At 36.4% G+C, this 19,887-nt stretch overlaps 1 protein-coding gene across 1 annotated transcript; it reads right to left on the bottom strand.

Annotated features, from left to right (window-relative positions):
- Positions 1 to 17,014: 17,014 nt before the first annotated feature.
- On the bottom strand, positions 17,015 to 17,782 carry LOC141601319 (uncharacterized). Its single transcript, XM_074421591.1, has 2 exons — positions 17,527 to 17,782; positions 17,015 to 17,307 (listed from the first exon to the last, which is right to left on the bottom strand). Exons 1-2 carry the CDS (start codon positions 17,780 to 17,782, stop codon positions 17,015 to 17,017), a joined length of 549 nt encoding a protein of 182 aa, XP_074277692.1.
- Positions 17,783 to 19,887: the final 2,105 nt, after the last annotated feature.

Raw genomic sequence — 19,887 nt, 5'->3', positions numbered from 1 at the left:
GTACAAGGTATGAACAGCCAAAGAGGCTCGTTGATGAAGGTGTTGTGAATGCTAGTGACAAGGAAAGAGTTGTTGAAGACTCTAAGAAAGAAGAAGAACCCACCACCATTCAAGAAGTTTCAAAGGAGAATGAAGAGAAGGCTAAGGAGAAAGAGCCTGTTGTGATTCGGCTTCCATTTCCAAGTCGTCAAGCTAAGCCTAAGTTTGATGAACAACTTGGAAAGTTTATGGAGATTATGAAAAACTTGGAAGTCTCAATTCCCTTTACGGAATTAATCAATCATGTTCCGGTCTATGCGAAATACAGGAAATATATTCTTACAAAGAAGAAATCCATCCGGAAGCTTGAGACTATTGCTTTCACTAAGGTGAGTAGTGCCATCCTACAAGGAAGTTCACCTCCAAAACTAAAGGATCCGAAAAGTTTCTCTATTCCATGCACCATTAGCGATACTACAATCAACAAAGCTCTATGTGACCTTGGGGCAAGTGTGAGTGTCATGCCATATTCGGTGTGCAAGAGGCTAAGAATGGGAGAGCTTAAGTGCACTAATATCACACTTCAAATGGCGGATCGATCAACGAAGACACCTTTAGGGGTATGGTAATATGTGCCGGTAAGAATTGGCAAGTTCTTCATCCCTGTGGACTTTGTTATTGTTTATATGGAGGAGGATTCCAATATTCCTATCATTCTAGGAAGACGTTTGTTACACACTGCGGGAGCGGTGATTGACGTGACACATGGAGAGCTCACACTCGAAGTTGGAGATGAAACAATCACTTTTAATCTTGACAAGACAATGAGAGCTCCCCTACTACATGAGCCATGTTTCATGGTTGATCAGTATAGCCGAGAAAGTGATAGGAAGAAGTTGGCATCTCAATGCAAAGAACAAGCTATGGGTAAAGAATCACCGCCCATATGGGAGAAGAAAATGGGTAATCTCCAAGATGCTCCATCCAAAGAGAAAGAATGTTTCAACAAGAATGAGAGCTTAAACAGCTCACCACCACTAATGACAAGAGAAGAAGAAGGCCTCATTGGCCATAATGACAAGAAGAAAGAGGACTTGTTCTCAACAACTCATGATACTGTTGGGGAACAAGTAGATGAAGTTTGCGGTTTTTGGGATAATGAGTTTGAAGGGATATTCAATCCTTGAATTGGTAATGCTATGACCCAAGACCACAATAAAGAACAACATGTGCAAAGGTCTATTAAAGATCTTTATCATAACAATGAACAAGCTTTCGACTACTTCTTTAAGGTGGTGAGCAACATCAACAACACCTTGGCTATGCCCCCTTGACATCTCATACATGGATGAGAGTTTGGTGGAGTCCTTCCTAAACCACCATTTGTAAATATTCTAACTCCTTAACTTGCATTTTACTTATTGTATTACATTTTTGTCAATTTTGGATTTATATTTTTGTGCCTTGATCAAGATTTTCATCTTTTCGAGAGAAAGTGACGGAGGAACTTAAATTTTTATTGATGTGTAGTGTTTTGACATAGTGTAGGGATAGCAATTGCCTAGGCTATCCAAGCCTTCGTAGTGCCCTTACGATGAGGACCAAGGGAATGAAGAGTAAATGACACGGGTTATAAAATACCCATGGGTGGAACTGAATCCGTGAGGTACAGGGACAATCCGAGCGGCCCGACAAGAATCCGCTCGTCCTAAAGAAAATCCTAGCGTCCTGGGAAAAAGACGCTCATCCTGGGAGAGCTGGAGAAGACAATTTTTGGTCTGACTGATGATCTGAGCGTCTCCATATAGAATCCGCTCATCTCAGTCAAGACGCTCGTCTCACAGAGGATACGCTCGTCCTACTACTGGTAAAATTTGGGATTTCTCCCTGACAAGGAATTCGAGCGTCCTCAAGGAAATCCGCTCGTCTCCCTTCAGAAAGACGCTCGTTTTCATCAGAAGACGCTCGTCTCAACGCGGTCTTATTTTCTGAAACAAGCTGAAACAGAATCCGAGCGTCCCGACACAGATCCGCTCGTCTCCCCTGTGCAATTCAAATATAACGGGATTAAAACCCCACCTTTCCCAATTCATTTTACTCATTCAAAACACAAACACATCTCCAAAACCTCCAAAACCCTCAATCCCTCCATCCACCAAAATCAATTTTCTCAACCAAATTCACCCAAATAAATTCCAAACTCCCTCAAAAATCAAACAAATCACTCCTTTGTCAACAACAAGCAATTAAAACACCAAAATCCTCAAGGTTTGAATCGATTTTCTAGGATACAAGGCAAAATTTAAAAAAATCCTAAATCGATTTGGGTCTTATTGAAACTTGAGGAATTCAAGGAAATTTTTGGGTGTTACTGCATACAAGGAGAAAATGGCTAGAACAAAAGGTGGAAACAAGGCACTTCCAAAGAAGAATCTCTCAAAAAGGCTACAAGCTCTACAAGCTTCAAAGGCTTTGGTGGTTCAAAGTGCAAGGATGGAAATTGAAGAGACTACTCCTCCTATGGTGGAAACTATTACTTCTACTCCGATTGTTGAGCAACTACATGAATATCCGGAGGTAACTTTCACATCCGATGCTCAAAGGAAGAAATTTGTATCCCTTGCTAAGAAATCTATTTTACCCAGCAAGTTTATATGCCAAGAGACCTTGACCAAATTGGGTGTCTTTGAACAAACCAAGAATTTCTTCGAGTCCAAGGGATTGCTTACTTTGTTTAATATGCAAGAGTTGACCTACTCATCCCTCACCATGGATTTTTTAAGCTCATTGAAAGTTACGAAGGTGGAGACTCGAACAAACATTGAATTCCGCCATGAGAATGTTGATAGGAAAATGTCTTTTGGCGAGTTTGGTAATGTTTTTTGCCTTAGCAATAACTCGACCTATGTGAAGAAACCAGTCAAAAAATATGATCACGCTCCTTTATGTAAGGCTATTACCGGAAGAAAGTTTACGTCTTACCATGATTGTCGTGCCCTTTATGTCCATCATCTGGGCATAAGGGGGTGGCACAAGGTTGTTGGGCACACTTTGATTGCTAGAAAGGGAACAAACTGTTGGGAAATGTGTCCTCAACAATAGTGCGATCACATGATTTAATATCATAATTAAATCTCATATAAAGAATACATAAGGGATGATTCAATTATATAGTCAACTGATCAACATTAATCGGTAACGATTGGCTTGCTAGAGTTTGACGTTACTGTCGTGGGACGGTGGTGGTCAGTTGATCCCTTAAGGTCACACCTAAAGGATGATGCCCTTATCTATAAAGTTAATTAATTATATGTTGATACAAGTTGATTAATTCCTTAAATATGAACAATTTATATTTATGAGAGGAAATATGTATCTTATTATAATGTGATTAAATAAGATCATATTTAGTGGATTAATATGTTAATTCACTAAATTATGTTGAGGTTTTATAAAGTTTCGAGGTAGAGGTAATTAGTTATTTACATTTACAAGAGGTTGTGAATTTAACTAACTAGCTATTATGGGACCCATTATATGTTGATATAATGATAAAATATTACTCAATAAGTTGAGTGAATATATGTTTATTAATTTGTGTCATAATTGTTGTATGATCAAATTAATATTTAATTATGTGAGATAATTAAACATAAGACTTATAAGCATTTGTGGGACAAATATTATAAGACAAATATGGACCATATTAAGAGCAAAAGGGCCGCATCATCAAGTGGGTAAGAGGAGCCTTTTGTTCTTTTATAATTCACTCCAACATGTGCATTGGGTAGTGAGTTTTTGAGAAGAGAAATTTGCTCTTTTGATGAGCATAGGGGAAGTAAGTTTTGAGAACATAAAAATGCTCTTATTAAGGCCTAGGGGCCGGCTCACTCACAAGAGTGAAGAGCTTTTGTTCTCTTTTCAACCTCTCTCACACTCTCCAAAAATACAACATGCAAAACCTCACACATGTTCATAGTTTTCTCTCTATCAAAATATGAGTTTTGATTCAATTTGTTCATAAAGATTACTAATATTATTAGTGTAATATATGAGTATTAGTAATCAATTTTAAGGTAAACTACTAAACAAGTATCTAGCAAATATTATTTAGTGGGGATAAGGGATAATCTTGGGTGCAATCAAGAGGAGTGACTTCTACACTTGAGGTCTTTGGAGGATCGTCCTAATACTCATCATAGCTCAAGAACAAGTGAAGGTAGGAGACCTTACTTGTGCCCATAAACCGAAATTTACAATGTAAGGGACATTGTTTTCTTATAAATCTTTCATTTTGTTATGCATGCACTAGATCTAAAGAACAAATAATTAACAAGTTAATTAGTTCACTATTAGAGGAGTCTAATAATAGGTATATGAACCTAACAAGTGGTATCAGAGCATAAGGATGTTGCATGCATAATCGGTTATTGTTTTTCCGAGTTAAAAGGTTAACATATAAAACTTAAAAATTTGTGATTTAAAAGTATAAGCCACGAAATCACCATGCATGTTATATATTCTGGTCCTAAAGTGTTTTTGGGTCATTTTTATGATTCATGGAAATTTATTGCTCATTTTAAGGATTTTTGGTCATTTTATTACATTTTTATGACTAAAATGGGAATTAAAATGCTAAAAATAGTTAAATTTAGTTTCTGACCTTGGCAAATTTATATGACCTCACATGCATATTTTACAAGTTGTATGTAAAAGGACGAGTTAATTTGATTAATTTTGCATGATTTATGATTTTTATGAGATAAAAATGGATTAAAAGAGGTAAAATGGTTAAAATTAGTTAAATTTCGAATTAAGCCATGATCTTTTAATATGATGTCACATGCAAGATTTACAGGGAGTATGTAAATTTCTAGATTTAAATATCTTCTTTAGCATGATTTATGGATTTTTGAGTAAAAATGGCATAAATAGTGACTATTTTAGCAAAAATTAGCTAAAACATATTGCATGGCTTGAGAAAATTATTTTAAGTTGCATAAATATCCCACTAATCAGATCTAAAGTTGTTAAAATTATTGGTTTAATTTTCGGATACTTTATGTATTTTATGAGATAAAACCGATAAAATGCAACTATATTTTCTCAAACTTAATTCGAAAATTTTAACCATATTTTTGACATTATGAGGGTCATGGAATTATTCCAGAATGTTCAAAAATTTAAAATTCAAATTTTGAAACTTTTATGAATTAATTTGGATTTATTTCATATAAATAATGATTTTAAGGTCAAAAATGAGCATAAACTTAAATCAAGTTGAATTATTGTCAAAAATTTAGTGTTGACTGAATTTTGAGTCCTAAAATGTGTTAGGATAATTAACTTGAGCTTAGATGTGATTTAAGTGTTAATTAGTGATTTTAAAAGGTTATTATCACGTATTTCCATGAAAACCTAATTTATATGTCGACATAAGTTAAATAGGGCGATTTGGCATATCATTTTGCATGATAGGTACATATTATAATGCTGCATATTTCAATTGTTGAATGTATTTTATTTATATAATTTTGAATTATGTAATTTTTATCTTAGTATGGCCTTAGTTTTAATCAATATTACCCGTAATGAAAGGGAATATTGATACGGTTGTAATTTAATGTGATCTCGAATCACTTTTATTTTATTTTCAGTAGTTTTTCCATTTTACAAATGTATAATAGGAATAGCTTTGTATTTTTATTATTATTTGTAATTATGGAGCATCTTCAAAGACGGTGCCATTCGGAAGGGTGATCCGACAAAGACGGTGTCTTGGGAGGCGTGCCATTTGAAGATTCAAGGGACCAAAGGAGTTGGTTTCCGAATATGTAATAGATTATTTGATTTTCTATTTTAGGAAGGCCATACTAGGAATTTTATTTATTGCTTTGCATTTCTTTAATATGTTGCATGCATTGCCAAATCGCCATAACAACACATGCATATCATATCGAATCATCGACCGTGTCAATTATAATTATCGTAGTTCACTGCTTTAGTTCACTTAAAATGTGATAGATAATAAATTGACAAGACCTCTCACATATAATAATTGAGATAAAGCCTTACCAAATAGTAGAAACTCATGAAGTACCAATTTCGCAAGGGAGTTAATCCGGCTTCACCGTAATACAAACCTTGTTACGTTGGCGAAGTGGGGTAGTAAAAAGTTATGACATCGAAATTTGGATTGAGCTCAACGGAAGTATTGTTGACCGTAGTCGCATGTGTTCCGGGCTAAAGATGAGAATTAGAGTAATTTTTATCGACCGAGAGTTCTAAAAGTAGAATCGATTAAAGAGTTAATCCACCGAGTTATATTAATAAGGGATGAATCGGCTCACCGTGCCCGAGTTGATATGAATTTGGATCTCGGAATCATTTATATAGTTGGGTGGAGGTCACTATATAAATGCAATACTTGTAGATAAATTTACGAGTATTATTAAAACGATAGATGATAATTAATTCCTTCATTTCCTATTTTGTAGTCAAATTTGTTTTCACAATTGCAATGGCAACTCCAATTTCATCTAATACTCCTACACCAATCACCGTTAATTCATGGCTCCAATCATTCAATGAAAAATGCTTCTCGTATATCAACGACCCGATTAGAGTACTACGCTTTAGCATTGGTGAAGATGGGAATCTTTGTCTTTTTACTACTTCTACACCTCCCACTCCATACTCATGCCTACCTCTCAGGTAAGAGGATCATATGAGGGGAATCTCACAGATTCCAAGATATCCTTGTTTGATGAAACAAGGAGTAATATCAAATTAAGTGGGAGTTCTAGCAAGAATGTCCTTGCAAATGAACAAATTATTGGTATTAATAAAGGAAAAGCAAAGAAAGGTAAGAAACCCAAATCCGATTGTGAATTGGAAGTTGATAGTGAGACTACCACAAAAGCAAGATGGGTATCCAATCCTACCATGAATATCATTATTTAAATGTCATGGGCCAATGGAAGCATATTTGCCCCAAGTATTTAGAAGATATCAAGTTGGATTCATTACTCCAAGTGGGACTTGGAAATGTGGAGAAGCTAAACAAGGGTGATGTGGATCGCCGACAATGAAATGGAGCTCAGGTAGCCGCCACTTCATGAGAAATTTATATGCTTGTTTTAGCAAATAGCTTTGAGTTATGATTTACATAATTGTTATTATGTTCCCACTTAGTCTAAAACATTATTTCCATGTGAGACATGAAAGGATCTATATTTTGTCATCAAAGACAATTGTTGTATTTTGTTGAAAATAGACATGGATGTGAGCCATGTCACTTATCTTTATGATACACAAGTTTTAGACAGTTCCAACTCATGTAAAGATATCTACATAATACGATCCAAAAGACTCATAACTAGTAATCCAAATGATTTGTACATTTGATTTTTCAATTTGGTTACGTACATGAGAAACGCATTAAACGCTAGTGTTGACTAGAATTATTGGACCATTTGATTTTCAATCATATGGAATATGCGAATCTTATCTCCTTTGCAATATAATTTGCACTTCCTTTAGTGGTAAAGGGACACAAGCAAGTGATTGTTGAGACTAATACATGCCGATGTATGTGTTCTAATAAGCATCACCGCAAGGGGAATTTATGACTACTTCGTCACTTTTACCAATGATTCAAGTAGATAAGGGTATATTTACTTAATCTAATAAAAGGTGAACCATTTGAGAGATTTGAGAAATTTCTAAAATGACGTAGAGAACCAATAGAATAAAGTTCTAAGCATTACGACCTAATCGTAGTGGCAAAGATCTAAGTAATAAATTTGATTTATTAAAGATGGATTATGACCTAGCGTCACTACCCATAAGATCAAACTAATATGAGTCGGTTTGAGTTGATGAACTCAATTTTGGGAATTTGCAATCCAAAACGGACAAGTAATTCTAATTGGATGGTCAACCATGAGATACCTAGAATAGAGAGTCTATTAAACAGATGACATGGATAAGACTCGTATATTATCTAGCTGCCATGTTAGGTTGGCCCTTTGAAAGCTAATACATAGTCTAGATAAACACTAATACTCCGTCAAAAATATATGTTTGTGACTCACAAGGCTATCTCTCAAGAAGATAGATGTATTTCTGAGAGATAGAGTGGGAGAAAATTGTATCGTCACAAACATCTCTTATAGTTGAAATGTTACTTTGTGAAAGTAATAGAATTATAGAGTGGGAGTTGTTATTGAACTATTATCTATGAAGATAGTATGAGAGCATAGTTCAGTGGGAGTTTATCGCACATGTCTTATTGTTAAAACATTACTTTGTGAAAGTGATAGTATCATGACCTTGTTACATACGAGCCGAAGCATTACAATCCAAAAATTGTAACTCTAGAGTAGATTTGCTTTAAGGCGCGGGTCTCCTCAAAAGTAAATAGAGCTCCAGAGTACTCAAATGCATAAGATTTACATGAAGATGTTAATCAAGATCAATAGTGTTAGGAATTGCCGCATTTCATGAAGAATGGCAAATAAAAATTCGCTTTTCTAAAATGGGAATTTAGAGAAGGAAGTGTTTGAAACACAAAACCTTAGATGAAGATCTAAGAATCCTATCATATTATGCGTAGCTATCTTAAGTGATCACAAGTTGGTTTTAAGCTAGCATTAAAGGATTATACTTTTCATTCATGTGATTATAGTGAATTGTTTCATTCACATGATTGAAGAATCATGATATACATGAAGTTAAGTGGGAGCTAGAATTGTTTTTCCATGTCTTATATGTTGATGACATATTAATTATTGAGAATAATGTACCAATGCTCTCTTCCGGCAAGAGTGATTGGGAGACTAGGAAAGGGTGCAATATACGTTAGATTACCGAATCTATGTGAGAGTATATTGGCATAGAGTTGAGAGTCTTATGAGGATAAGATCTTTCGTATCTGTTGTAACATCAACAAGGTTGAATGGCTTATTCATGATGATGAAAGTGGAATTACTATGATGGAATCATAGTCGTTCACTGAACCCATTAAGTTGTTGATTACATGAAATCGATTGCTAATGTTTCCGCCATTAGAACGATTATGTATGCCAACAGACGCATGTCTTTGTGATGAAAAATATGCCTAGGGCATAATAAGTCAATAACAAGATAATTCCCATGATATGGTTTGTGAGAGCCTTATAGAACATCCTTGAGATTCTTGAGAAGAATTAGGGAAGGAGTCGTTCACATGTTTGGATGATAAACTAAGTTAGGTGCTGATGGGATACACAAACTTTAGTTTCCAAACCAAAACGGATTTGTTGAAATCCTAGGATGTCTTATTGACAAAGGAGAAAGAAACTAAGAAAGGTGTTTTAAATTTCGCTCATTGCAAATACTACAAAAGGAATCTAAGTAAATTGTGATAAAATGGTCAACATAGGGATTAAGGGTGAATCCCTCAACAAATGACTTTATCACAAGTTATGCGATAACAAAGTGGGGGAGCTTCTTTCAAGTTAAAGAGCTCAGGTCTAGTATGAAGTCTAGACATATACTTAGAGAAATTCATGTCATAAGAGATGACATTGAATGAAAGGAAATAGCAATTAATAAAGTTGGAATATATGGATATCGGGTATATCCACTTGCCAAGCTTGTATTGCATTTTAATTAGTGTTAATAATACACTAAAGATTATAGAATATGAAGTAGTAATAGTGTATTGACTATTCATATGTGATAATCACATTTATCGTTTGAGTTTTAACTCACCCGCTACTTTGTCGTATCCGAATGGGTTGTAGAGACAAATTGAACCCCATTAAAGTGAACTGGATTGACATGGTATTGGCCCCTAGTTACTTATATGAGGTGACGTCTCGAAGTGACTAGAGTGTGATGCGATTGATGGCAAGTTCAAGTGCCATAGAGTCATATGGGATGACTAGTCGATCACATAGGCGGATATGTATGGGACAATCATCGGGCGGACCGCTTATAGAGTTCTTGTAATTCATAAAGCCTGGTCGTGGCAAGAGCTACTATAGTATTCTTATGAGTCAATTCTTTTGACTAGAGACTATTCGCCCAAGTTGGCACAAGTTCTGATTAGCTTTGATTTATACTCTACGATTTCTTAAACGAGGTCAAACTGGGTATATTTTGGGTTATGATGGACTGTGGCTGAACGAAGGGAATAGGGCGATAGGAATTGTCCACCCCTTGTCAGGGTTGTTTGAAATCTCAAGGCCACTCGAGGAGTAGTTAACTGGAAATGCGTGGCCACGCTCGGAAGGTATCTATGATAGATAATTCCGGTCAGACAGTTAATCTCCAGATCGAGAAAACCACTCAAGATATGATCAAATGTAAGTACGACCTGCAAGACACCTTACATTGAGTGGGAGATTGTAATAGGACAAGAGAATTGGTGACGCACACTTGTCGAGGACAAGTGGGAGATTGTTGGGAAATGTGTCCTCAACAATAGTGCGATCACATGATTTAATATCATAATTAAATCTCATATAAAGAATACATAAGGGATGATTCAATTATATAGTCAACTGATCAACATTAATCGGTAACGATTGGCTTGCTAGAGTTTGACGTTACTGTCGTGGGACGGTGGTGGTCAGTTGATCCCTTAAGGTCACACCTAAAGGATGATGCCCTTATCTATAAAGTTAATTAATTGTATGTTGATACAAGTTGATTAATTCCTTAAATATGAACAATTTATATTTATGAGAGGAAATATGTATCTTATTATAATGTGATTAAATAAGATCATATTTAGTGGATTAATATGTTAATTCACTAAATTATGTTGAGGTTTTATAAAGTTTCGAGGTAGAGGTAATTAGTTATTTACATTTACAAGAGGTTGTGAATTTAACTAACTAGCTATTATGGGACCCATTATATGTTGATATAATGATAAAATATTACTCAATAAGTTGAGTGAATATATGTTTATTAATTTGTGTCATAATTGTTGTATGATCAAATTAATATTTAATTATGTGAGATAATTAAACATAAGACTTATAAGCATTTGTGGGACAAATATTATAAGACAAATATGGACCATATTAAGAGCAAAAGGGCCGCATCATCAAGTGGGTAAGAGGAGCCTTTTGTTCTTTTATAATTCACTCCAACATGTGCATTGGGTAGTGAGTTTTTGAGAAGAGAAATTTGCTCTTTTGATGAGCATAGGGGAAGTAAGTTTTGAGAACATAAAAATGCTCTTATTAAGGCCTAGGGGCCGGCTCACTCACAAGAGTGAAGAGCTTTTGTTCTCTTTTCAACCTCTCTCACACTCTCCAAAAATACAACATGCAAAACCTCACACATGTTCATAGTTTTCTCTATCAAAATATGAGTTTTGATTCAATTTGTTCATAAAGATTACTAATATTATTAGTGTAATATATGAGTATTAGTAATCAATTTTAAGGTAAACTACTAAACAAGTATCTAGCAAATATTATTTAGTGGGGATAAGGGATAATCTTGGGTGCAATCAAGAGGAGTGACTTCTACACTTGAGGTCTTTGGAGGATCGTCCTAATACTCATCATAGCTCAAGAACAAGTGAAGGTAGGAGACCTTACTTGTGCCCATAAACCGAAATTTACAATGTAAGGGACATTGTTTTCTTATAAATCTTTCATTTTGTTATGCATGCACTAGATCTAAAGAACAAATAATTAACAAGTTAATTAGTTCACTATTAGAGGAGTCTAATAATAGGTATATGAACCTAACACAAACCACTTCACCGAGCTTGATTTTATCTATCTCGAGTCGACCTTGAATGTTGGTAGAGAGTTCACCACAAAGTACAATATTCTTCAACTCTTAATTGAGAGGTGGCTCAATATCGATCATGGCAAGGAAGGTACGGCCTTCATTGTTAATGGGGGATTGGTAACTTATTTGGCTAAACACTTCAACCGGAATTTCAACAAAGATGACACTTATAAACCAGTTAAGGGAGGCCATATCATTGATCTATCCACTATAATTCAAAAATTCAAATGGCTCAAGACAACACTCTTGACAACAAATTCGAGTGGTTAACAAAAGATGCTAACTCCTTCACTTTACCGAAAAAAATTTGTCGACTCAATGTCCATAGGCCACACTACCTTCTCCCATTCTCCGAGGAAGCTGATTACATAATACAACACCAAAGAGAGGATATTACCCAGCCCTCCTCCTCTATTATCACTCCACCCTACCCATTCACCAGCCATGAGCTTCAACCCAAAAATGTTAAGGCGGGGAATGACTGCTTGACTTTTTTGATGCAACAAATGCACAAGAAAACCTATGATGATAGAGTCGATGCTTATAGAGCACAATATCCGCCTCTCTTACATCTAGCTAGGCAAGGACTTCTTGACCCATCATGTCCTTTGCGTAGTTGAGCGGATAGGGAAGTCTTCTTTCCTAGTGCTTCTAGGGGTGTTAGCTTGGGTGAAGAGGAGGTTGTTGTTGAGAGTGGTGGAAATGAAGGTGAAGGAAATGAAGAGAATGAAGAAGGTGAAGAAGAAGATGGTAGTGAGGAAGAAGAAGAAGGAAGTTCAAGTGCAAGTGATGATAACTCCGGATCTATGAAGGTTGATGAAGATTCTAGTGAAGAAGTTGTTGATGATGATGGAGATGCTAGTGATGTGGCCATGGGCGATGATTGAGGATTAGAAAGCTCTTGGGAGGATGCCACAATACTTTGTGAGTCTCCTACACCTCCTTTAAGATTTGTTTATTTCTCTTGTTTTTCATATAACTTTTATCTTGATCATGATTTTGAGTCCTAGCATCATTTAGAGGACTCACACCTCGGTCCCATTGAGGTGTTTCTTTTATTGTTCCCACCATGTAAAATCCAAAATGACAATTGTAGTTTCATGCATAGCATCCTTATGCAAGAACTCCCCCAATTTTTGACATTAGCAATAATGTCTATTTTGGTTTAGGGAAGTTTATGCATATGCATTGGGAGCTAATCTAAATTATGTTCTCCAACCAAAACAAAAACTCATGCATCATATAGTATAGTTTAGTTGCATCATTTGTTTATATGTCATATAGTTTGCATTTAGTTTAGAAATCATGCATTTCATATAAATTGCATAATTTCCTATCGTATTGGCCATTGAGGACAATACCCATACTAGTGTGGGGATGGAAAATTCTAACATGACTTTTTATAACAAAAATGATAAAATTTGAAAAAAATTTGAAAAATACAAAAACATGTCTTTTTATTACATAAATCATAATAACCATAAAAATTTGAAAAATTCAAAAACCCAAAAACATGTTCATTTCCTTCATAGTATAGTCTTGTATATATTGTGTTTGTTCATCCTTTTTCACATTGATCGGCTACGCCAGATCCGAGATATGAGGATATTGAAGACTGCATGGTATGATCTTTCCAATCTTCTTTTTCCTCTTTATGTTGATGACTATGTGGCTTTATTTTGATAGATGCGGTATAAACAATGTGATTATAGGATTGCATTCAGATTATTTGGCATACTAGTTGGTAGAAGCATATGCATTAGGATGTATAAATGGTAGTTGCATCATGGCATATAGTCGCATTTAAAAAAAAAATTGTGAAACCATCTATTTGGGAAGCTTGATAAGTGTATATAAGGCCCTTGTAGTTACTTTTTCTTCTTAAGACTTTGCTTGTTAGAATACTTGTAAAACACCCTAGGATGTGTCATTCTAGTATCCTTTGACCCATGGATTAAGGCCTAGACAATAGTACCTTCTGGTGTGATAACTCCTTGGCTACCATTTATTCCAAGGTGACCCTTGAAACCATGCAGCCATCATCCATGTTCTACCACATTTTGTCATCAAAGAAGGGAATGGGCACAAAAATTGTTCAAAATTTGAGTTCAAGTATTGAAATGAAAAATGAAAAAGTTTGCAATTGCATCAAAAGAAAAGAGGAGTAACAAAAATGAAAACTCCTATACTTCAAAAACAAGCACCCTCACTACAAATGGGGTGACTTTGAAAATGTTCAAAAGAAATGCAAGAAAAAGTTAAAAAATTGTAAAGTGTTGAAAAATGCCAAACATCAAAGAAATGGCAAAGAAATGTTCTCAAAATGTCAAATGCCACAAACTAGGGGGAAAGACAACAACAAAAAACAAACTTCCATATGAAACTCAAGTTCTACTGATCCCTTTTCCATCGTATCCACTTTTGTGCATGGTAGAGAGAGGACGACCCTTCTTCTTGTCTATGCAATAAGGGGAATTCCGCGATCTTCCACTGTTTCTAACACCATAGGGAGTCTACTCTTGACGAAAGCATTTAACAATTGAGGAAAAAGGTACCCTAGCTTGACACAACTTGGAGGTGATTTATTTGTATACTTCCAGGCTTAGTAGTTTGAAGAAACCGTATCTATAATGGAATGTGTACCCTTAGCTTGCTTTCATTGTATATAATTTCCGCCACATAGATGAGGAAAGTGGCTATTCATTTTTGTAGATGCATCCATTACTTGTTTTGTGTGCTTTAATGCTTGGATGTGTCGCCATTTTGGCATGCCCCACCTTGCCTTGCAAGAAGGCATCCTACCTCATGGTTGTCTTGTTGTGAGTTGAAGGGGCAGAGTGAGACCCGCTAATTATCTCACATCGGCTATATTAGTAGGTTAGTTTGAATAAGGGTCCTAGTTTTTGTCACCTCTTTACTCGGGACGAGTAAAGGTTCGGTTTGGGTATATTTGATGTGACTCATATTCGAGCATATTTAGTTCCAGAATTAGCCTCGTTCCTATGCTTTTTACTGCATAATTGGGTCATTTAATATCCTTAGCTTCCCATTTTGAATATTCTTTGAGGTTTTGTTTCCTTGGTAGGAATGGAGTGCAAACCTTGCATTTTCATGGCAAAATGGAGCTAAATTGATCGAAATCAATGACCAAGCATCAAAGGGAAGACGATACTAGAAGGCCTATGTAGATAATAAAATATATTGGGCAATGATGAAAGGATCCTTGCATCCTAAACAAGATCCCTAAGGATTGTTGAGGAAAGAAGAAAAGAGAAGTGCCTGACCTAGGATCCGAGCGGCTCCCTACCAATCCGAGGGTTTCCCTGCCAACCAATCTGAGCGTCCCGATGCCAAGAGGCTCTTCTTGAAGCCAAACAATCTGAGTGTCTCCCTCAGTGATCCGCTCGGATTCCCTTGCAGACTCCACCGTGCCTGCTGCCTAGACGCTCGGGACTAGCATATTCTCTAGGGACTAGCAAAACGGAGATCAGCATCTCCTTGGAGAGGAGCACTTCCTCAACTTTTCTTAAGGGTCTTAATAGTCATTTAAGCCCTTAGTAACCCTAATCTTTGTACCTAATCTTTAGTATAAATTTCCCATTGTACTACTTATATTGGAATCAAGTCTTAATACTCTTTTATCTCTTCTTAATACTCTCTTAATCTTATAATCAACTCTTAATTTAGCATTAATACAAATCTCATTTCTTAACCTTTCCTTAATTTTTCTATTGTTCATCATTTATTTTGGTTAATTAGAAGATTATTTGGGTTTATTTGGAGGATTGACAACCTTCCATCAATCATCAAGTACTTCTATTATTCTTTGCTTTATTATTTGGAATCATCTTTATAGGTATAATTCTCTCTTAATCCCTTTTTAATTATTGTTAATCATCTTCATTTGTTCATCATGTTTTGCCTTGCTAGTATGATTGACAACCTTGTTAGCATGTTAAGCTTGATAATGAGTGAGTAGTTTCCTTAACTAGGGTTGATGGGGAATTAGGGGAAACCAACATGGGGATTGATTCATGCTTAATCTAATATGTTTTCATAATTAATTTGCTTGCTTGTTGTGATTTTAACTTATGCACATGTTATGTTTAATAAAATGCGAGCCTATGAATCCTTGCATTTTTTACCCATCACTTACCTTTTCAATGAGACTTGTAAGACATAAACCAACTCTAGTCTCATTAGACCATGAATATAGTTGGATAGGGAGGATTAAGTCGACTTGTAGGTGTTGTACAATCTAATCGATTCGGGTCCGGGACCCAAATCTTCTTAGGGATTGTAAGACATAAACCAACTCGATCCAATCGCAACAGTAAGTGCTTGCATCTAGTAGAAAAAATGTTTGTATGATCAAATCCCATTAATCCCCTATGAACCCATGGCACCCTAGTTCTTTTAATCAATTGTTTACATCTCATTTTAATCATCTTGCTTATTTTCATTACCCTATTTACATTGCTGATTAGTTTAGTTGATCTACAATCTCAACCCATATTGTGACACCCTTAGACACAACCAATTGCAATCGAAAATCCTACATCAATACCCGTCCCTTGGGATCTGACCTTTACTTACCTCTTTACTAAGAGAAGAGTAGTTTGTGAAGTTATAAATATTGTTTTGGTCAAGGTAACTTTTAACGACAAGTAACAAAGCCGACGAACCAATACCCTACTCAACCGAGTGTTAACCACACTCGATCGAGTGCCCCGAAGTTATAAACCTGACTAAAACAGCCAACAAAGTACTCGGTCGAGTGCAGCCTACTCGACAGAGTACTCTATGATCAGAAAAATGAACTTCGTACTCAAAGTTCATACTCATACCTGCATAAAGTATACATAACCCTGACCACCATGCAACATAACTCGAAGCAACCCCAACTAGAACCAAAACACTACCAAAGATGCACAAAACCCCAAAACACTACCAAAACCGACCTCAAAATGTCGCAAAAAAAAACATACTCGATCAACTCCTACCTCCCCCCCCCCCCTCCCAAATAGAATATGGTTACGACCTCGTAACCAAACATACGTAATATAAGAGATGTGGATAACACTCCTTCATGACCTCTTCCAGCTTAATGTGACTTCTTCAACGTTACGGCCAGACCATAAAACTTAGAGTAACGTAGTCTCACCATTCCTCGTCTTGCGTGCCTTGCGATACAATATTTCCTTAAGCACTTCAACATAAGTGAGTCATTCATCTAGTTCAATTGTCTCAACTCTAGCACGTGAGATGGGTCATTAATGTACTTCCGTAGTTGTGACACGTGAAACACATTGTGAACGCGATCCGAAGTTGGTGGCAAAGCTAGTCTGTAAGCCAATTCACCAACTCTATCCAAAACCTTAGAAGAGCTTATAAAATTTTGGCTCAATTTGCCTCGCTTGAAAAATTGAATTACATCGACCATAGGTGACACCTTAAAAAGAACTTTGTCACCTACCTGAAACTCAATATCCCCACGATGTAAATCTGCATAGCTCTTTTGTCGATCTTACACAACGTTCATCTTTTGCTGAATCAAGTGTACTTGTTTAACTATGTTCTGTACCATATGCGGTCCTAAAACCACAGCTTCCGAGATATCATCCGAACACAATAGGCTCATACACTTCCTCCCATATAAGGCCTCAAAAGGTGCCATCCCAAAACTCGTGTGATAACTGTTATTGTAAGAGAACTCATTTAGATCAAGTGGATCTTCCCAAATACCACTGAATTCCATCACACAAGCTCGTAACATATCCTTCCAGGTCTTAATGGCCCTCTCCATTTGCCTATCTGTCGCCGGATGAAAGGCTGTAATCATCTTCAATGTGGTCCCCATCAATTCCTGCAACTCTTGCCAAAACCGAGAAATAAACCTGGCATCCCAGTCCGACACAATATCTTTTGGTACCCCTTGTAGCTTCACCACATTATTCCTATAAGCAGTTGCCAACTCGATCTTATTCCAAGTATCTTTCATTGGAATAAAATGGGGTGATTTTCTCAACCGATCAACGATCACCCAAATCATGTTGTTACCTCGTTGTGTCCTTGGTAACCCCAGGATGAAGTCCATAGATATTGACTCAAATTTCCATTCCGGTACCTCAAGTGACTGAATATTACCTTAAGGCCTTCTTTGTTCCCCCTTGAGTCTCTGGCAAGTCAAACACCTAACAACTAAATCCACTGCATCTTTCTTCATCTCTGGCCAATAAAAGGTTTTCTTCAAATATTTATATAGCTTGTCACCTTCCGGACACACCGAATAAGGAGTGCAATGAGCCTCAGTCAGGATCATCTTTTTCAACTCGTCATCCTTTGGCACACACCATCTATCATAAAACCGATCACTCCCATCCGCGTGGATTGAAAATCTTGATGTCGTACCCTTTTCTACTCCTTCCTTCCACTCTTGAATTTTAGGATTAAGCAACTATTTTCTCCTAATCTCCTCATAACGCTAGGGCTCCATAGTTAAGTCACCCTTCCGGATAATGTGGTTTGTCATCTTTTTTACCTTATCTTTCAACCTCATCAAAGACATAGTAGTGCTGTAACAACCCGGCCCGCTACCGTCGTAACATAACCTCAATAAGATGGGTGTGAACCTTAGGCCCGATTACTGTCCTAACTTAAGCCCAAAAGAACAAGGCTTTGTTACTAAGTGGTGGGTGTAATCCTTTTTAAACATATCACAACCTACATATTTTCCCGATGTGGGACAATTTTTCCTCTTAATCACTTAGGGTGTTACAAACTCCCCCACTTAAAGAACAGAACGACCTCGTTGTGCCTCAAACCTAGCCGCAGCGAAGACCATAATCCTCCCCCACTAGGTGTGTGGCCCGAGTCCCTGACCCACATACTCACGACTAGGTCGCAGGTCCTTATGGCGTTTGTAACGAACGCATTTAGTAATTCTAGTCAAACGTTCCTTTAACAAATCACCTCCAAATGGTGAGAATTACTAAATGCGTTCATTAAAAGCGGGTACTTATGGCGTTAGAAGACAATAAAGGATCAGGCAATTCCTCCTCTTACCTAGACAAAAGGACTGGTCGTCCCCTCTCCACCATGCAACAAAAGATAGGACCATCAACATATCAAGTAATCAAGACGTTTAAGGTTCACAATGTTAGTTTTCTTTGGGGTAATCCCCCCCCCCCCATTTTGTAGCAGTTAACAGTAAGCACATTTGTTGCCATTTTTTTTATGATTGGTATTTAATACTTGGCCTTGGTCTTTCGGCTTTGATTTAGTATTTGAACATTCAGAGAGACCCCAAATGTAATAAGGGTACTCTTAAAGAAGCACAAGAGTTTCATATGTGCTCCTAAGCCAAGGACAAGAATTTCTTTGATAAAATTTACAAACTTTTCGGCTTTAGTTTGATATTTAAACTCAATTTGATGATTATAAGTGTCCGTTCCCTTTGGTTAACAAAATAGTGATGGTAGAAGTGGAAGAACGGTTAAAAGGTTTTACGGGTCACCTTGGAATAAACGGTAGCCAAGGAATTATCACACTACAAGGTACTCTTGACTAGGCCTTAGTGCATGGGTTAAACGATACTATCATAACCCTATCTAGGGTGTTTTAAGGCTATTCTAGAAAACAAAGTCTTAAGGAGAAAGAGTATCTACAATGGCCTATTCACCTTTGTCAAAGTTCTGAAGTAGGCATTCGAAAAGTTTATTCCTAATACAATTGTATGGTATGATGCAACCTATAAATAAACAATATAATGCAAATGCTTCTTCCAACTATATGATATATAATGTAAATGCAAGCTCCTTACAACACGTAGGTACATAACCGCAACAACAGAAATACTCCACATCCTCCTTGACATACAAGCCCATTCTCCTCATATGATAATTGAAAAGAAGCGGAAGGGGAAAGAGTTAGATCGATCATACCAAGAGGTCTTCATGTTCCCTTAAGATATGTCTCAAATGGAGTGTTGTACCTATGCGAGAACATAACTAAAGCACACATGTATATACAATTCTACAATAATAAAGTAAAGAACATGTTTTTGGCTTTTGAAAATATTTAATTTTTTAGGGATTTTTGATTTTT

This window comes from Silene latifolia, chromosome 9 (assembly GCF_048544455.1).
Source record: "Silene latifolia isolate original U9 population chromosome 9, ASM4854445v1, whole genome shotgun sequence".
NCBI lineage: Eukaryota > Viridiplantae > Streptophyta > Magnoliopsida > Caryophyllales > Caryophyllaceae > Silene > Silene latifolia.
Note: the sequence above shows the minus strand (reverse complement) of the source record. Positions and strands in the feature narration are given on the sequence as shown.